General features: G+C 44.3%; 1 protein-coding gene across 5 annotated transcripts in view; it reads left to right on the plus strand.

Annotated features, from left to right (window-relative positions):
• LOC144136704 (homeobox protein PKNOX1-like) overlaps positions 1–18,169 on the plus strand; it is a 35,761-nt gene extending 17,592 nt beyond the window's left edge. For 3 of the 5 annotated variants that reach the window (XM_077669242.1, XM_077669241.1, XM_077669245.1), the window contains 5 exons: positions 1,497–1,611; positions 3,223–3,356; positions 6,562–6,638; positions 6,929–7,143; positions 11,893–18,169. In XM_077669242.1, coding sequence (XP_077525368.1) covers positions 1,497–1,611; positions 3,223–3,356; positions 6,562–6,638; positions 6,929–7,143; positions 11,893–12,014 — 663 coding nt within the window. In that variant the 3' untranslated portion in view covers positions 12,015–18,169. The remainder of the gene's footprint in view (positions 1–1,496; positions 1,612–3,222; positions 3,357–6,561; positions 6,639–6,928; positions 7,144–11,892) is intronic. The other 2 variants (XM_077669244.1, XM_077669243.1) reach the window with 1 other exon arrangement.
• Positions 18,170–18,941: the final 772 nt, after the last annotated feature.

Consider the following 18,941-nt stretch of genomic DNA (forward strand, 5'->3'; position numbering starts at 1 on the left):
CATATATATTTTTTTTTAATCTGGTCGTATATGTTTAGTGACCAATAACAGGCGCACTAACAACGAGGGGGCCGACCTGGGGGTTTCAACACAAGTAAAAACACGGCGGCAGTTGTAGGGCGGCTTCTCTGCAATGCAAAAGTGCAATGGGGTTAAGCATCCATAATGACGGTAATGCGCTAACACATGGGTAGGCAAAACCAGGGGTTGCACAATATGAGCATGATATTGCCAGACTAGATACGTTGCAAAGTTTCTTTTTCACTAAGGACAACGCGAATGAGGATAGAAGCCTGCAGTCACTAGGAAAGCTCTTCAGACTTTCATGCCAGAAAGGGCTGACTGGCCCTTTTAAAAAAGCAAGTGAAAATGTCAATGAAAGCTTTGTGCTATGCTTTTGATTTGCATTTTTAAAAATCTTAGTGGTTTTGGATGGTACATCTTCCTGTATAATATGTTTTCCTCTGCATTCTTTTTATCATCACGGTTCTGTACTGGGCATTAGTGACACCCTGCCTAGTTAATGCGGCTTTGTCTTGCCTGCATTCTCTGTGTCGTTTACCATAATGCAACTTGTTGATCGTTCAGACACTTCCCCTGTCCACATGCATTTGCCTGTGAGGCCAGTGTGTCACTTATTGTTACCTCGAAGTTTGTATTAGTCTCAAGAATCTGGTGGAGTTTAACTTGTCCTTTCCTGTTTTGAGCTTTAACATTTTGGTCATGGTGTCATTTCTCTGTTCTCTGCTGGTTGGAATGGCTAACACAGTGCACTTTATTGCTGGGGAACTGGTATCTTCACTGCAGTCGAAATATCAAGGCTTTCTACTGTAATGATAACACTTCACTTTGCACTTTTAAAGTAGCAATTTTACTATTAAGTGCCGCCGTGGCGGCTGAGTGGCTATGGCGCTTGGCTGCTGGCCCGAAAGACGCGGGTTCGATCCCGACCGCGTCGGTCGAATTTCAATGGAGGCGAAATTCCAGAGGCCCGTGTACTGTGCGATGTCAGTGCACGTTAGAGAACCCCAGATGGTCGAAATTTCCGGAGCCCTTCACTACGGCGTCCCTCATAGCCTGAGTCACTTTGGGACGTTAAACCCCCATAATTCAAATTAAAATTTTACTATCAAGTGTGAAATTGTAGTCACTTGCATACCATCTCTTGGCGTTTTCGCTGCTTGCGATTATTCACAACAGTAGATAAGTTGTGGCATTCCACTACCCCACACCATACCTTGGGTTCGATGTCTGAATCACCAGCCATATTTTGGTAGAAATAAAATTGAACAAATGCAGATATACTGATATTTCTTTGCATGTTAAACGATCAATGATTTAGAACCCCTCCCTCCATTAGAGTGTCTTTCATAGCCCAGGTGTAGCTTTTGGGCATACTTGCAAACTGTTAGCATTGTGAGGGATTTCTTCACTTGTGCTTTTGGCTGCTTCATTGTTGGAATCTATGCCTCAAAACTGCTGTTTTTCTCTTTCAGATTCAAACGAGTGCAACTCTGCCTGTGATAGCATCAATCCATGGTGGGACACCACTGTCTCAGATTGGTGCAAACATCTCCGCTTCTAGCCAAGACCATCGAGTCTCTAACCTCGGTTAGTTTCAGAAAGAAATCTGAACATGCATCTGGAAAAAAAAGCCTTTATGTGACATTTCTCTGCATGCATTATTTGTGAATTTTGTGAGCCATGTGACGCATTAAAATAAAGTGATCAAAAAATCTGATACTCGCCTTTATGACCTATTACTGTGAGTAAATCAATGTACTGACTACACTGTTATGTTGCAACTCTCCTAATAATTCAACATTCATATTGATGCTTTACTTTGTGCCATTTGTGAATGTAGCACGCCCTTCTGTGATCTTTTGTAACTAGTGTTGTTGAATGGGTGTTGATGATGACGTAAGTTGACATAGCTTGTTGGCTTCTGAGAGCCTACCCAAGAACTACAGTTTTCTCAGTCTTTTTGTGTGAAGCTCTGTGACACAGTTGTGCCTTTATTTTGTCTTTTAACTTGCATTATGTGGAGTCTTCTGTGTATGCAGTTTTCATTGCTGTTTGGTCCTGTGCAATAATTGCTAGGTGGCTGTCACAATTTCATTATGTGCTGAGCATAATTGACTGTCGTGTACCTTTCTTTGGGTATTTTATATGTATGGTTAAGGTTAAAGCATGAATCTTAGTCATCCTTTTAGAGTTGTTTTTTGTTCATTATGCTATGTTGCAAATTTGCTGTTGATACTCGGCGTGTTCTTTATCAGGATTTGCAGCAAGGATAATGTCTGGACAATTAGGAAGTGAGAGCAGCCACGATTTCTTTATTATTTCTCACCCTTGCTAAAGGCAGTTAATGACCACACTGATGTTTTTTGTTTTTTTTTTTTTTCGAATTTGGTAGTACTCTTCTTTCTTTTAGAAAGGGAGACATCAGAATTGTAATGCTGTTCACAATGCTGCCTAATATTTTAATTATTCATGCTGCATGTCTCTGATGGAAACTATTGTGGATGAAATGTGTCGTAAATTTTGCGTTTCATGAAATAAAGTGTGGCTGGCGTCAATAACTTCTTACCTCCTAATATGTAGGTTTCTTGAATGCCTATGATATAAATTCCCAGGTAAAAACGGGATCACAATTATATATACATGTTTAGGGGTAACTTGCATTTATCTAAGTTAAGCTCAGGTCTTTAAATTTGCAAACTGATTTCAAGTAGCATGTTATTGTCCTGTGCTATAGAGTAGTATCTGTGAATGCCATAGGTGGTACAGGGCATTCTCAGCCTTTGTCAAAAGTGAAATGTCCTTTGTGTTTGCTTGTAAACCTTCAAATGAAGCTATGCAGCATCCATGGGAGTCCATCACTTTTGGAGTGGTGAGGACAGAAGTACCTCCCACCTTCAAGAGGTTCGGAACGCCACTGATACGGAGTCTCACAGTATGGCCCAGACACAGACCCCTTGGGCTCTATACTTTTGAGAGAGGCCGTATGTGCTTTAATGTTGAACACTGAAGTGTAATGAGGTTATTTCTTTCACTTGCACCCAGCCTAAATGCAACAAAGCTCTCATCTGATAATCGGGATGTTTTGAACTGGAGGCTGCTATTTCCTTTTCATTCTGATTTCACTGCTGTGTGATGGGGAATATTTGCAAACGCACATTCGGATTTCGCGAAATAGGGCCTGTTGTCAACCTTGTGCAGGTTCGAGGTCTCTCTCGTTAAGCGGAGATGATGATGAGGAGGACCTCCTAGGCTCCAAGAAGAAGCAGAAGCGGGGAGTGCTGCCAAAACAGGCCACCAGCATTATGCGTTCTTGGCTGTTCCAGCATATCGTGGTCAGTTGCACTCTTGACATCTGTCTAACAATTTGCTGTGTGTGGCTCCTTTTTTCTTTGTCCTTTACAGTTTCTGCTGCACTGTTCTTTGCACAGCATGTCTCACTAACTCGCCCAAACCTTTGTGCTTCTTATGCTTCCTTTTTGCGGGCTCCCCTACTTTTCTGAGCTTCTCTGTTGGTATTCTTTCTGTTCTACTCTTTTGCCATTGCAAAATCAGCATGTTTAGGGGAAACTGCGTTGTACCACATTACTGCTATTTCTCCTTATCCTTTGCCTTTGCATATATCATGAGTGTCTGCACTTGCGACGCTTGTGTTCTGGGGTATTGACGCAACTGATGTTGACTTTTGGCTGTCGTGCTCATTCATTTGCACATCAAAAAGTTATTCAGTTCAGTTTTTTGCGTTACTGTAAAATCTCATTAATCTAAGCTGTAATTTAATTAAAACTGATGCTATGGTTCTATCAAACTCGTGCTCATTGAAATGAGAGAAAACTTCTGAGAATTCGAAGGCATGGAGTGTATGCTGCAGTTATTTAGAACAGGCCATGCAAACTTCTGAGAATTTGAAGGCATGGAGTGTATGCTGCAGTTATTTAGAACAGGCCATGCAAACTTCTGAGAATTCGAAGGCATAGAGTGTATGCTGCAGTTATTTAGAACAGGCCATGCAGCTAGCATGCCCCACCTGGTGTAGCATAGCGGCTCACTTCCAGCTCAGCAGTGAGCATGCACACCATTAACCATGGCAACTGATCATGTGACTGCCATATGCGCATGCATCATACCATTACAGTAGAACCCCGCTATAGTAAAAACCGATATAGTAAAGTGAAACTGCGGTCACATTTCGCCTTCCATAGACGACTGTGCATTCTTTTTTTTTTCGGTTGTTATAGTAAAGATTTTTTTTAAGAAACTGCTATAGTAAAGAGCGCTTGGCCGTTGTGATGTACTTCCCGCACAATGATAACATCGCGGCACGCGCGAAGTCTAGCATCGCGAGGCAGATACCGAATGCGCTCTTTGAGGTGGCTTCACTACCAAGCTAGAGAGCCGCGAGGAAAAGGCACCGTTTTGAAGAGCTTGATGCCGTGAGGCAAAGCGCGCGGCGCGTATGGAATAAGTAATGCTGGCTATGAACGAAGAAAGAAGGCTACGCGGGTCAGTGAGAAAGGAAAGCCAGTCAAAGTGCAGTGAGGACTAGAAAAGGGCGTGCGTTCGTAGCACAGCAGCACGAGAAGCGGACATAAGCAGCAGCAAGAAGCAGACGCACGATGGAACTGCATAGGCAGTTTTTCCGCGCTTGACTTAGTTTCGCGCGTTTCTTTACTCCCTCTTAAATGATGCTAAGCCACAGAAGACAATGCCGCGATCATGGAAAGCTTTGGTTTTCGCATGGAATCAAACTCTCTCTATTTTTGTAGCCATGTATTCGTGTAAATGCGATACTTCCACAAGACGTAAACAATGTCGAAAACGTGATAACATTTGATAATTGATTATAAATATCACATAAAGGGACGATAAGAGCAGGATGTGAGGCATTTCTGAGTGTTTGTCTTATAAACCAGCACATCGTTATTAGTAAGCAGCCAGAGGGCATAGTCGGAGCCATGCCATCACCAACAACTGATAAAGACTCTGATATAGTAAAGATTTTTGCTTGTTCAAGCTACTTTACTGCAGAGGGGTTCTACTGTATCACCAGTGGCCATCAGTGCACATCACTTATTGCCAACTTTGTTTTCACTGCCCAGCATGTACAGCTAGCCAAATCTTAGCTATCTCACATGATCACTTAGTTTTCTGTACACCAGTGCTTGTGACGCAGCGAACTTGCAAAAATGTCAAGGCATGCACAGCTGGGAACATTGTCTACTAGGCTAGCACTTCCAGCCGCTGGCTTACAGAAGAGTCTGCACTCTCTCAAGATAGCTAAAGATTTGGCTGACTGTACTAGGCACATTGCTCCAGCACTGTCCTGGCAACTTGGAGTGCGAGTCAAGGCATTCCTCACTTCATTCACATTTTCCCCCTACCCTTCTCTTACACCTGTCATGGTGGGGAACCTGTGAATTTTAGTGGCTGCAGACAAACTGTGCCAAAGTTGCCCAACTGCAGTGACACAATACCGACATGCTACATCGCTACATGGCATGCTGATGCAATGCTACAATGCTAAATCAAGCTTCACCACTAGACTCGCGAGCTGCAGGAGAAGCCATCTTTTTGATGGTTGTGGGGTCGTGCGGTATGCACAGGCAGAGGAGAGGGTGGTTGTCAACATGGAAAGAATGCAGCACGGGCCATTGAGAAAGAGAAGGCACTGAAAGAATTGAGTGCAGTAGGGAACAAAAGAAGTGCAACCGGTCACAGGACTTGGCAGCACAGGACACAGGGCAGCAGTGCACGCTGGTGACAGGGGCCACTGCTGCATAGGAGACTGCGTGCATTAACGTTTTGAAGGTTTTGCTGCGCATGGTGATGTTGCACACATTTAAGAAATGCTGCCTTTCAAGTAATCATGGCGTGTCTGCTGCTTCCATATTTTTGCATGCCGTCTCCATGTTTTCCAAGTCCTTGGCTGCAATTGGCTTGAACAGGCTGCTATTGCATTATAATCGTTTTTTTTTTTAACTGTTTGTGAGGTCTCTAACTCCCCTCACACTGTATTTTTGGTCGCATTATGTACAAATATGGTATTTTAGATTATGGAGATTTGGCTTTACAAGCAAGTGTAACTGTTAAGCACACATTTTTTGTTCTATGCTTTAGTATTTTATGCCATGCTAATTATGCTTTTACCTTTTGTGCAGCATATGCAGCCTTGAGGTTATGAGCATGTACTAGTTCCTGGTGCTATGTGCAGTGCAGTGAACGTGCATACTGTAAAACATTGTCAGCGGGTACTGAAACATTGTTATAGTTCCTATTGCACCTTGCTTTCATTATGGCCGAAAGCATATGTGAAAGTGTATAAATTTCCTGTTGCATACCAAAGCAGAAAATATCTTAGATGAGTTGTATAGTGAATTGGAGGAATATTTTAAGGTTATTTGTAAGAAAAGTTCAAATTTTATCACTGAAATGCTCATGCAAAGCTGCTGGGGAAAAGTTTCCTGTTGCATGGACACTTCTTTTATTAAAGTGCGCCTAGCAAAATGTGATACCTTTACCTTTCTTTCATTACTGCTGCAGCACCCCTACCCGACAGAAGATGAAAAGAGACAGATAGCAGCTCAAACCAACTTGACCCTTCTTCAAGTCAACAACTGGTAAGTCAACAGCTATTTGTATTGCTCGTTGACCTGCAGTAGCTTCTACGCGACATTGAACTTGCAATTGCTCTTAAAATATTCTAGCCCCTTGAGGAGGCATGATTCAGTTGGCATCCTCAATTTGAACAAATTCCCTCAGCTGTATCTGGTCCCACTATCAGGGTGACAGATATGGGGGCTTCAAAACATTTTCAGAGATTCTAAAAGGTCACCAAGGTATGATTTGAGAATCACTGCCTTAAGAAACTCGTTTGGCTGTTCAGCTCACTGCTCTGCTTACTCTGCAGGTTCATCAATGCACGCCGGAGGATCTTGCAGCCGATGCTAGACGCCAGCAACCCGGAGAACAGTCAGCAGAAGGCGAAGAAGGCCAAGGTGCAGACAGTGCGGCCTGTCGAGCGCTTCTGGCCCGATGCTATCGCATCCTTGCAGCCTCGCGCCTCTAGCCACAATGGTATGGCTCCTGCGTCGCCCTCCCCCAGTGCTCAAGGCAAGCCTTCCAGTGAGTGTGCATGCTCACCACAGTGCAGACTGAAATATAGGCCCTGTGGCTGCAGGTGCCATTCGTGGCACCTGCAGCACCTGTGATGTGGTGCTGCAGTGGCATGTGCTGGCATATGTATAGAGTACTTCCTCGTTTTCGCTAGGCTTTGCACCCGAGTTAATGACACGCTCTTCGTTGCCATCAAGGTGGCGTACAGAGAGAGAAAGCATGAACTTTATTGGTTCCAGGGTGTCTGCCAACTGGGAAAACCGTGAAAACCGGGAATTCTCAGGGAATTTGGATAACCTGGAAAAACTCAGGGAATTTGTGCTTATATCAGGGAAAATTAGCTGCAGTTCTACATAAAAGGAACAAAAGTAGCAATAATGCTGCCTCGTGTAAGCAACGCGGACTGGCGGACTGGCATTGCACGGATTGTCCAGTGCGGCGTTACGTGTCCTCTCCTCAGCGACCACTGGCCTCCAACATTGTGCTGTCAAGTGGAGCATCCCAGCAAGATGGCAAAAAGCTTTGCAGTGCCAGCGCTGCTTCCAATTTCGAAGCATACTACGTCGAAAGCAGGCACTTTCCCGCGCTTCCCCGGCGCTGTGGCCGACGCAAGAGCGCGTGCTTCCTACGGTTTGCACGTGTGCTGTTCGATGGCCAGCGGCCTCCCCTTGTTTTCCTGTGTTTCTGAGTGGACAGCTCCAACAAGGCGGCAGAAAATGTTGTGAGAACTTGCGATGGTCCCAAATGAACTCTTTCTCCCTGCGCATCTCCTTGATGAAAGCGTCCATTTCTGGCGCAAGGGGTGCACACTCGCAATGCAGGCGGCGCAGCTTTGGGAGAAAGGGAAATAGTTTTGCGCCTTTTCGCGATCTCCCGATGCTAGCTTAATGACTGCTGTGGTGCCGCAGGCAAGCTGTGTGCGACGTGTCAGGCATGATGGCCTTCAAGTGCACTTTCGTCTAGGACTGGACGAATACGAAACATTGTGAGTTTGCAGCCTGGATTAGGCCCATCGAAAGTAACCCGAACGCAGCATACTGTGCGCTATGCAGAGAGCAGTTTTCGCTCAGCAACATAAGAAGAAGAGTGGTGACAAGTCACGCTGAAAGTAAGAAGCACCGACTGGCTATTACCGGAGCCGGGACACCCTCTGTAGCCTCATTTTCGACACCGCCGTCCACCGTTGTGACCAATGCCGGGACAACCTTTGTAGCCTCATTTTTGACACCGGCGACCACCGTTGTGACCAATGCCGGGCCAGTGCTGTCAGTTTCTGCGTATCCTTCAAGCGCTTCAACTACTGCGACGGACGTCCAACCCGATCGTACAGCAAAGGATATCTTTCAGCGTGACTTAGATCAGAAGTGCTAAAGTGCTGTGGCGCCTCAATGCTGTTATGACGCACACATCACTTCGTGCGGCCGCGGCATCAGCTTCTCTGTTCCCTTTGATGTTCCCATCATCAGCTACAGCCAAGAAAATGCAGCTTGGCAAATACAAGGTAGGATATACTATTGTCTATGGAGTCGCACCTTTCTTCAAGGAAAACCTCATGTCGGAAGTAAGCCAAGCCTCCCACCTCGTCGTGGCGTTTGACTAACCGTTAAACAAAATTGCACAAAAAGAGGAAATGGATGTGTTGGTTCGTTTTTGGTCGGATGCAGAGCAGAGCGTGAAAATGCGCTACCGTTGGTCACTATGGAGTCGTCATGCTTTCTGGGGCGCACGTGGGTGGGAGAATTGGTGTCCGCTTTTAAAACTTCCACAGACGGACTCTCCCAATCGAAAATTCTTCAGATCTCAATGGATGGGCCAAATATAAATATAAAATTTCTCCGTGAGATCAAACAAGAACTTTGTGAACCCAGCGACGGCTGTCGTATTCTCGGAAGTTGGTAGCTGTGGCCTTCATGTGGTGAACGGTGCTTTCAAAACCGGACACGCGGCAACAGGTTGGCAACTCGTGGAATTTCTTCATGCTTTGTACAGCTTATTCAAATCTGCCCGACGCACTGAATACGCACGTATAACCGGGAGCAACATTTACCCTATGAAGTTTTGCGCTGTGCGGTGCCTCGAAAATGTTCGTATAATTTCAAGAACTATTGAGATTCTGCCATACCTAAAAGTGCACATTGAGTCGTGTCGAAACGGGAGCAACCGAGTGACCAGCTCCATTTACTGCGTGGTCGAAACAGCCATTCGCGATCCTCTGCTGCCACAGTAGTGCATTGCGGTGGAAAGAACGAAAGAGGCACAAGTCACGTAACATGAAACTCCGGGAGGGAGCTTTTAAGAGGGAGAAAGCACGCAGGCGAGAGTGAAGCCGCACGGGGAGAAGGAAGAAAAAGAGCGGAGAGGAGAGGAGTCCAGTATTTGCAGATGAAGCCGGTGCGTGGGCGGGAAATACGACTTGGACTCTCGACCGCACATGGACCTTACTGCGAACGTAGTTGCGACACCCAAGGTTGACCTTGGGTTTGCTACGAAGAATGCGCTGCATAAGGTCCCGGAACTTTCAGATTCGGCTGTCCTAGTTCAGAAGGGACTGCGCTACTTTCGTGAAGAACTGCGCCAAAAAGATTGCGGAGAGGTCGCCGTTGAGGTTCAAGCTGGATCATCATCTCAGGATCATCATCTCAGGATCCCGTGTGCGTGCCGATTCCTGATCTCGGGGAACGGTGTGTAAATGTGGCACTTGAAGTTCTAATGGAGCACCAATGGATGACAGGAACAGAAGCTGACCGGGCGATGCAGTCCTACAAGCATGTATGCTCCCTAGCCTCGACGCAAGCGGCATTGAAAAATTTCAGTAGGAGCACGCATCGGCTGGACACCCTTTGGGCAGGCATCTGTGGTTCGAACAAAGAACTGTTCGCATTTGTGAAGGTGATTCTGTCTCTTTCACACGGAAATGCGTCTGTCGAGCGGGGATTTTCTATTAACAAGGAATGCCTTGTTGAAAATCAGAAGGAGCAATCTTTGGTCGCCCAGTGAATCGTGTACGACACTGTAACATCGGCAGGAGGAGTTGCCAACATTCAGCTGACCAAAAGGATGCTCCAAATGATTCGTGGGGTAAACGCACGGTGGAAAGAGGAGCTGAGCAGGACGAGAGAAGAAAGGGCCGATGCACTGAGGAAGGAACGGGAAAGGAAGTGTGCCGCCGCTTCTGTGAAAGAGCTTGAGCTGAAAAAACAAAGTGTTGGCTGACGCCGAGATGCAAGTGTCCTTCAACCAAACGAAAATAAACTCTCTAAAGCAGTGAAACAACACTGAAGCGTTGTGCACGAACTTGGGGTTGACTCTCCAGTGTTACTTTGAAGTTTGTCGCTCTTTCACTTCTACAAACTAAGGTTTCTATAACCTGCAGTTCGTCTGAATAGACTTGCTGAGAGAGAATTACACTTGTGACGCTAAAGTTCAGGTCCCACACCATTGGGGTTACTATCAGTAGATGGAAATATCTCACATTTGAAAATATTTGTTTCCGCATGCACCTTCCTTTAGTTCATATTTGAAAATGTTCAATTCGATTCGCAGTTTGTTTAAGCATTTTTTCGAAGATATTTAATTTGTTACACATTTTGTTAATCTCTCCCTTTATTTTAAATGAAATAAATGCTACCCCTTACTATTCAAATTGAGACCGATACCATCAGGCGTCTTTGTGTCAGCTTGTTTTCGTATAAAACAACGTACTATGTCACTCAGGGAATTTTACAAATGCACTCAGGGAAAACCTGGAAAACTCAGGGAATTTGGAAATGTCAACTTGGTTGACACCCTGGATTCATTCTGAAAATGATGCAGTCGTCTACAAATAGCCAGAGTGTGTGATCGCGTGAAAAGAGGGGCGGCAGGTGCATCAGCTGCGACTTAAACAACGCTGTTTGTGGTGTGGAGCCGTTGGTGGGGGGGGGGTGTCATAGTCAGAGGCGCTCGCACATTCCTCGAGGCTCCCCTCTTTTGGCCTTCGTGACCGTTGTTGCCCAGAAAAACTCTGTTCTCACTTCCCGCAGCGCACATAGAGCGTACAGTATGGTAGTGAGGATAATGATGTCGTGCAATCATGAAATCCTCTCTCTGGATCAAATACACTCGAATATTATCACTTGCAGCAAAGTTCGCTGTTTTTGGAATCGGTTATTCGTAGCAAAGTGTTTTTTTGTAACTCATGGGTTTTTCAGCCAATTCCGAAAAATTGGTTGTCAATTGTTAATACTTTTCACTGGACAAATCTCTGGGAGCGTTGCTAGAATCTGAGTGTCCAACTTTTATTTTGTTGCACATAATGAGCAGTTGCACAAATAAATCAGTTTCTGCACTGTAGTGCTTTCTTCAATTTTATTTTCTTACCCTTTATTTTAGCAGCATAATAGTACTGCGGGCAGAGATGTCTAATCAAAATTTATCTGCAAAGTTAACTGTCTATTTTACCTAGCAGTCCAAGCAGGATGTTTTGTGAGCCTGCTTTTCTGCTTTGAAGTTGAAAAGTTCGCTCAGTTTACTGCTCTGCTGTTCCTCTCATTCCAAGTTGTGTTGTAGGTATTGCATGCATCACCACGACGAAGAACTCGCTGTGCTACGTGTTAGATTAAAACGTGCACTGGCCATGTTACTGCGATGCCAGCAGCGGTCTCGCTTTTATTTTCTTGTGTAAGCCCTGTATGCGAACCATGTCTTTTCACAGTGCGAACAAGACATTTCTTAGGGGCTCTTAACTTCCGTGTTGTGCTCTCAATTGTTTCCAAACAGCCAGTGGTACAAGCCTTTGTTCAGAAGCCTCTGACGACAGTGCCTGTGGAGATGCTGGCCACTCAACCGCAGAAGAAGAGAGCAGGGATCAGGGCAGCGGCAGTGGCAGCGGGAAGCCCTAGTGGTGAACTGCTCTGTTCCAAATGAGGACGCACTGTGTCCGACAGAACGCAAGCGTGCAGTTGTGCTGCAGTTCATCATCAGTTATTGGAGTCTTTGCTCGCAATTCAATCCTCTTTCAGCTTTTATTCATTCAGGTAGCTGTTTTTTCTTCATCCATTTTTTTCTCCATTTTTTTCTTTCCTCCTCCTTGCCTTATTCTCTCAAATACAAGGCTATGTCATGTTGTATTGTGTGGCTCAGCCCACAACATATGCCTGAACAAAAGGCAGGCTTCTGCTCATTAACGATACAGCTCATGCCTGTGCCCCTTTGAGATTGCCTTAGAGGTGCCTCTCATTGTGTGTGGCCCTTCAATATCCCAAGGAACGAGTGTGCTCTGTAGTGGCTAGGGAATGGATGAGGCTTTCCGCGACCTGTTTATAAATACTTTTTGCATCATTGAAGGCATGCTTCAGCTTTGTGCCATATTGTAAAGGCATTCGTAACATGGCTTTTGTCACTATGCTCCACTGCATATGTTTGGAGTGAAGAGTGAGTCGATCTCAGTTGAAAGGTTGCCATTCTCTTTCAGCTGACTTTTAGTAACGTTTCATACCATTCGCAAAGTTTGTGTGTAGCACACAGGTGAAATTCTCCCGAAACGCACAGTGTAAAAGGGGCCTGGAGCATTGTTCTTGGGTTCTGCAGCTTCTTTGTCTGTAGGGGAAATTATCACTTTCGTCTCGGTGTTTTTTGCAAGCTTGAGTATATGGTCTCAGCGCATGCATGAGCGAGTGTTGTGTATGCAACGCTTTTTATACATGGGTGCTTGTGCACAAGCGCACTATTTTTCTTGACCCTTTTTTACAGTACAGCTGTGAGCATGCTGTAACATGACCTGTCATGGTGATAGTCAGCGTTCTGTAATGTAGCAGCATCTATGCTGACAAAATAGATGGAGTGGGGTTGAAAGAAAAATATGTGCATGAAAGCGCCAAGAGGGTGTTCCAGGGCTCAGAGTTGTTGGTGAGAGTGAATGGCAATCATTTTCTGCTGCTCTTGCTTCATTTGTCTTGTGACATGGATATGGATGATAAAAAAAGGAAAAGAGGAATGTTGTTTGGAAAAAAAATGTATGATAGCAACACACACATAATGATGTATGCAAACTTCATGGAATGTCTGAGCATGAGATATGAGAATTTGGGAAAATTTGCTTCAGTAACGCAAGCTCCCTGGCATTTTTCTCGCTTTTGGCTGGCATTATTGCTCTCAAGGCACAATCGATTGCTAGTCATTGCTGAGCAGCACAAAACAAACGCTAAAGAATGCAATCTTGGCATAATTTCTTTTGCACATTCTGCACAAGCGGGAATTCGTGCTTGAGAAGCGCAAGTAGGATTCATTGCAACTATCTCCTTGGTTTGGACCTAATAGTACTTGTTAATTTTCTTTCTTTTTAACGTGTCCTGTAGTCGTGCAGAAACCACATACCATATTTACACGATTGTAAGCCGACCTATTTTTCAAAATTTGAAAATCCGAAGTGGGGGGGTCGACTTAAAATTGAAACCAAAGCATCGCGTCATAAATAAAGGCATGACAAACAAGATATCAGGCATGCTACAGCGTGGTTGAATTTTTGCTGTGCGGCTCCATGCCATCGCTCTTGGTGCTGGCCTTGAGCAGCTGCTATGTCAACGCGCAGAACCGGCATCCCTACCCTGTGCGAGGTGGCCGATGGTGGCTGTTGATAAGCAGCAAACTGGCACCAGCCCACTCCCCACACGTGGATGCAGATTGCATCTGCTGATAAGCGGTGACGGCCCAATAACTCATTCGCTTTCTACTCTTTCTTTTTACTTTCAACCGCGTACTCTGCGCTCAAGGGAGCGCCGATAGTTGATGGAAGGGCTGCTGTTCCAATCGCGGCGGCACCCCCACTCGGAACCGCAGCGCCGCCGAGAAGTGTCAATAGCCGGCGGAAGAGCCAACGCCGCTCACGGGTAGTTTCTCTTTAGCTCTGACGCATTTGACTACTGCTGGCCGCGTTTCACAAGTTTTTAATGTAGTGCTTCGTCATTCGTCGTTTGTGCTCCGGGTCCAATAAGCGGCCAGTGCTCGTTCATGGCTACATTCAAGATGGCTGTCATTCTTTACACCGAAAAAACTAACTGCACACCGGGCTGCAAGTTCGACGTTCGCAACGGGTGATACAGGTGTGGCAGCTGCAGCGAGGCAAAATTTTCAGCTGTTCCACATGATGCTGTGATGTGGCTGTTTGCAAAGTGTGGGATTTCGCTGCACGGCGATGTTAGAACGACGAGCTGTGAGACCGCAGCAGCGATCACGGCGGCAGCACTAGGGAGGACGAGTAGTCCAGTGACTAATCGATTTTCCTTTTGGAATGTGCCCACGGGCGCTCCCGTGCGCGGTAGCCCATAGCAGCTGGCGATAAGCGGAGACCGCAGGATAGTGCTATCGCATTCTATTATTAAAGGCCAAACGTAAACAACCTCCAAGTTTGTTTTTTCAGAAATGTGATGTGGGGGGGAGTGACTTACATTCGAGTCGGCTTACAATCGTGTAAATACGGCAACTATCAGGTGTAGCTGCATGGAGCTAAATTTTCAGTAACCGCAACATTCCTGCTTTTCATTGATACACATGGGTGTACAGTTACCGTGAACATTCATTGCTCAAAGACGGTGAAAAAGGGCATTTTATTGGCAGAAGTTTTGAGCGCTTATTTTGTTTACTGTGTGACATGTGGAAATTTCGATACGCTGACCTGTTTGGGACAGAGTTCTCTTTTGAGAATGGGGCATGTAAAGTCTTCCTTGAGCATTATTTTCTAAAATTGACTTATATATTCTCTCTGCTATTGATATTTTGTTCACATACAAAGGAGCATAGTCGTGGGGGTTCCTTGGGTGTACGTCTTGCTGGGCTCAGTGTCTCCACTGCTTCAGGGTGTAAGTGCCAGGAAAGAGGCAGCTTTTCTTTTTGCTAATCCAGCACCTGAGGCATAGCAGATAAAGTATGTAACATGTCAATGCTTTTTGGTGTGCAGAAGCATCTGGTTAGTTTTTTTACAGGCGTGTTTTTTTTCTTTTCTTTTTTTTTTATACCCCACATTAAGCCTTATCAATTTGTGGATCTCATTACCGAGTAGTGATGAACTGAATTGTATGAAAGGCTTTCTGGCACCTAAAGTAGAGGTGTGTGAATAGCAAGACTTCATCTTAAATGGAATTCAAATCGGGTAGTAGTAGTAAAGACATGGATGTTGAATTAGGCCCAAATATTGAAAATCTGACACAATATAGAGCTCGAAAGTTGCCCTTGGATTGGCCAGGAATCAATATAAACAAAATGGGCAATTCTAAAAGCTGTCCGCCTGTTTGCTTTCAAGTATACTAATAATTATATCAGTCATTGCTATCAATATTTCTGGGGCAAAATTGTTAATATCATAAACAATGGTCTAGATGACTAAAGACAATTTAAGAGGCATATATGACCTTCACTTGCTTATTGTCCTTGGAGAGACCTTGCATGAATGTCTTTAGTTTTTTTGCACACCTTCTGGTAAACCAAACATACAGGCATTTACTATTACTGTTCATATAGCAACAACTGGGCTGCAGCATTTGCAGTGTCATCCAGTAGCATAAGCTGCTCCTTCGTCTTCTCGACATGACATATACTTACTGAACACTGCCACAGACTTGGTGGGAACACATGGCCAAAGCATTTTTTTACTTCTGGGATCAGAACTATCGTCATGTCTTCAGTTTAGGCAGTGACTTCATGTCTGTCAGAGCTGCTGTGCTCGGCGGTTTGATATGCCATTCATGACACATGAGTCACACAGGTAGACTGCAAACTGCATTCAAGTGAGCTAGTTTTGGTAGTTTCATGCGCCAAGTTTCTGAGAGTAAAAAAAAATGAGCACACATTATATAATTTATTAGTGCGAATACCATGGTGTCGGATCCAAGTCAGCTAATGAGGATCTTAGTGGCCACGGTGTGCGACCTATCTTGGAAGTCTTGCCGCTGTGACTACCTGTTTGAAGATCAGATTTTTAATTCAATTACCAATCAAATAAAAGTCAAATTAGACTACTGATCTGATTATTATTTGATTCTAGTTTGGAATCTGAATATTCACACACCTCTAACCTTTTTATTTTTTTTGTGTGTGCATGTGAGGTGTTGTGGGAAAAGGATGCCATTGACAATATTGAAGTAGGAATTGGCATTATTAGGTAGATAAGCCATGCCTTTAAATCATAAGCAGAATGTTTTTTATCATATACTTGCATAGCTCATGTAATATATTTGACATTTTGGTGTTTCACTCCTGTAATGTTGTCAGGGATTCAGTATACAACAGCGCACAGTGTTATGCCTCCTCTGTAACCTTTTTCATTTTGTACATCCACTTTTGTCTTGACACTTTTTTGTCATGCCTTGTCTCTGTTGGGGACAGTGTATAGTAAATGTTGGGTTTCTCGATGATCCCAGTAATTATTGCTCAAAGTTTCCGGTTTGGAATGTTTCTTTCAGGCACACACGTTGTAGCGTCCGCACCATCACACGTTTATCATTGTGATTATTTCCATGCTATGTGGATATCCCTTAAGTAGTCTAGCTTTGTTAAGTTGTTTTTTATTTTTTCTCTTTTTAATGTTGTGTCAGTCAGTTGAAGTCATGTTGAATCTTATTGTTGTGTTTTCTCGCCACTATTTAGTGCAGGCTGCAAGCAAACTGCACCGTGCTCAACAGTGCACATCTGAATCATGTATAATAATGAAGTGCACCAGGTGATGTGTGTCTTTCCTTTGGTGTGATGTTTTTATTTGTGTTTTTACACATGCATTTTATTGCTCCCCTGCTGGTGTGCAAGAGCTGACATGTACGTAGTAATGTGGTGTTGTTGCAGTTCAGTCTGCAACAAACCACTCAGTTGTTGATCTTATTTTCTCTCTCTCTCTATCTCTCTCTCATTTTATTGCCAGGAGCATCAAAGAGTAGCATAAAACTGATGCTGATGGGCACAGTATGTAGATATACTATTGCAAGCTGTTGTACATTGCAGCATTATTTGCTCTGGTATAAGGCAGATGGCGTACTCTGCGGGAATTTTCCTTAATGAAGCTGTAGGTGATAGGCGCAGTGAGATGATATACATGTGCTGGTACTATGGAGGCTCCATCTGTATTTTACTGACAGCCACCTGTGGTACTACATCTCTGATTGTTATAAATGAATCGTGATTCTTGTACAGGTTTTACAGTGTAGAGTTTGTAAAGCCCCAAATGCAATACCTAGACATTCAGGCAAACCAAATGCGCATACCAGCATGGTGTTGCCAGTCTCTTATGCAATCTCTTTGTAACGGTGTGGGAGGGCACCACACGTCTCGGTGTTTCAGTTACTGGGCTTTGGATAGAGGGTAACGCGAATCCTGCTGAGGAAAATGAAAAGTTCTAGATTTAATGAAGGCCCACTGCTGCACAACAGCTCTGGTGGAGGCATGAAATATTGCTCTGGGGGTAATAGTTCGCACAAAAAAAAAAAAACTACTGGCTACAGGTTTTTGTGTTGTCTCGTAACTGAGTGAAATGCTTAAGTTGCTGTGTTCATTTTTGTGTTCAAACCTAATTACACATGTCAGTGGTGGTGAAGCACTGTTGGCCACAAGAATTCGGTGCATGTCCTTGTGTGTAGCATTTTTTTTGTATGCTGGATTTTGTGCTTTACTGCTGATTTTATTTTGCATAGTGCACAGAGAATCTGTGGTTAACCAACCCTGTCAGGTGCACATAGAATGGGCTGATTTTTATAAGAAACCAAAATATGTCTGATGAGGTGCAGAGCTACTGTACTTCCCGAGGTCAGCTACCTGGCTTAGAGCTGCTGTTTTTGTTTTGTGGCAAATTATTGCTTTACTTAAAAGTTGCCAATGTATTTTGAGCATCTTTTTTTTGTGACCGAATTATCATGTATTTAAAGTTCAATCATTTCCGTGCCACATTTGCAGGTTTCAGCCTGAGCATTGTGTTGTGCGTGCAAATATTCTTTGATGCTGTGTTATTCATAGCAGGCACTCTTAATACTTTGCACTGTTGTTGTTACCATTCCTTCAGGGTTATTTCCCATGCATCTTTGTTTTTCTTGATGCCATCATTTATGTTTTGTCTTTGCCATGTTTTTATAAAGGGTCTGCCAAATAGCAAACTATATGATATAGCCTAGGAGTGACGGGAGATTACCAGCAGCGAGTTGTAGGTTTCTATTTAATATAGAAGATAATAAAAGAAACTATTAATATACTTGTGAAATGACTGCGACCTTCAGCACTTCAGTGCTTTTTAATGCAAAAGCATTACTAGTCCCATTACGAGAAAAGCCGGCGGCATGTGTGTGTTAATGTGTGTACTCGCAGATGGTGGCTCGTTTCCCACAGTGCTGCGACAGCACGATCGATATCGACATTGGCAGGCAACTTCGGCGATCAAGTCGCTTAACTAATCTTGAAAAGTTCTCGCTCTTCGGAACAGTAAAGCTGAGACAAAGTCTACGAACGCATCAGAAAGCTGACGAGCCACTGCACATTGCCTTTGTCTGGCAGGAGCAGAAGAAACATGCTCTTGTGTTGGAGCCTGCTTGTTCACTGTGGAGACCGGTATAATGGTGTAGTAAATAGAACATAATTGGAATATAATTCAAATATAGTTGTTGCATTTCGTGTTGTGAGAAGACTCCACCCACAACTGGGGACAATACTAAGCATCGCTTCCTGTATAGTATAAGTACCCCTAAAATGATGCATGTAGGTACTATCGTGCTCAATACAAGTTTCAAGTGTACTGTGTGATTGCAAGTTGAAAGTTGCCAGTGTACTGTGCGATGTCAGTGCACGTTACAGAACCCCAG

Source organism: Amblyomma americanum, chromosome 6 (assembly GCF_052857255.1).
Source record: "Amblyomma americanum isolate KBUSLIRL-KWMA chromosome 6, ASM5285725v1, whole genome shotgun sequence".
NCBI lineage: Eukaryota > Metazoa > Arthropoda > Arachnida > Ixodida > Ixodidae > Amblyomma > Amblyomma americanum.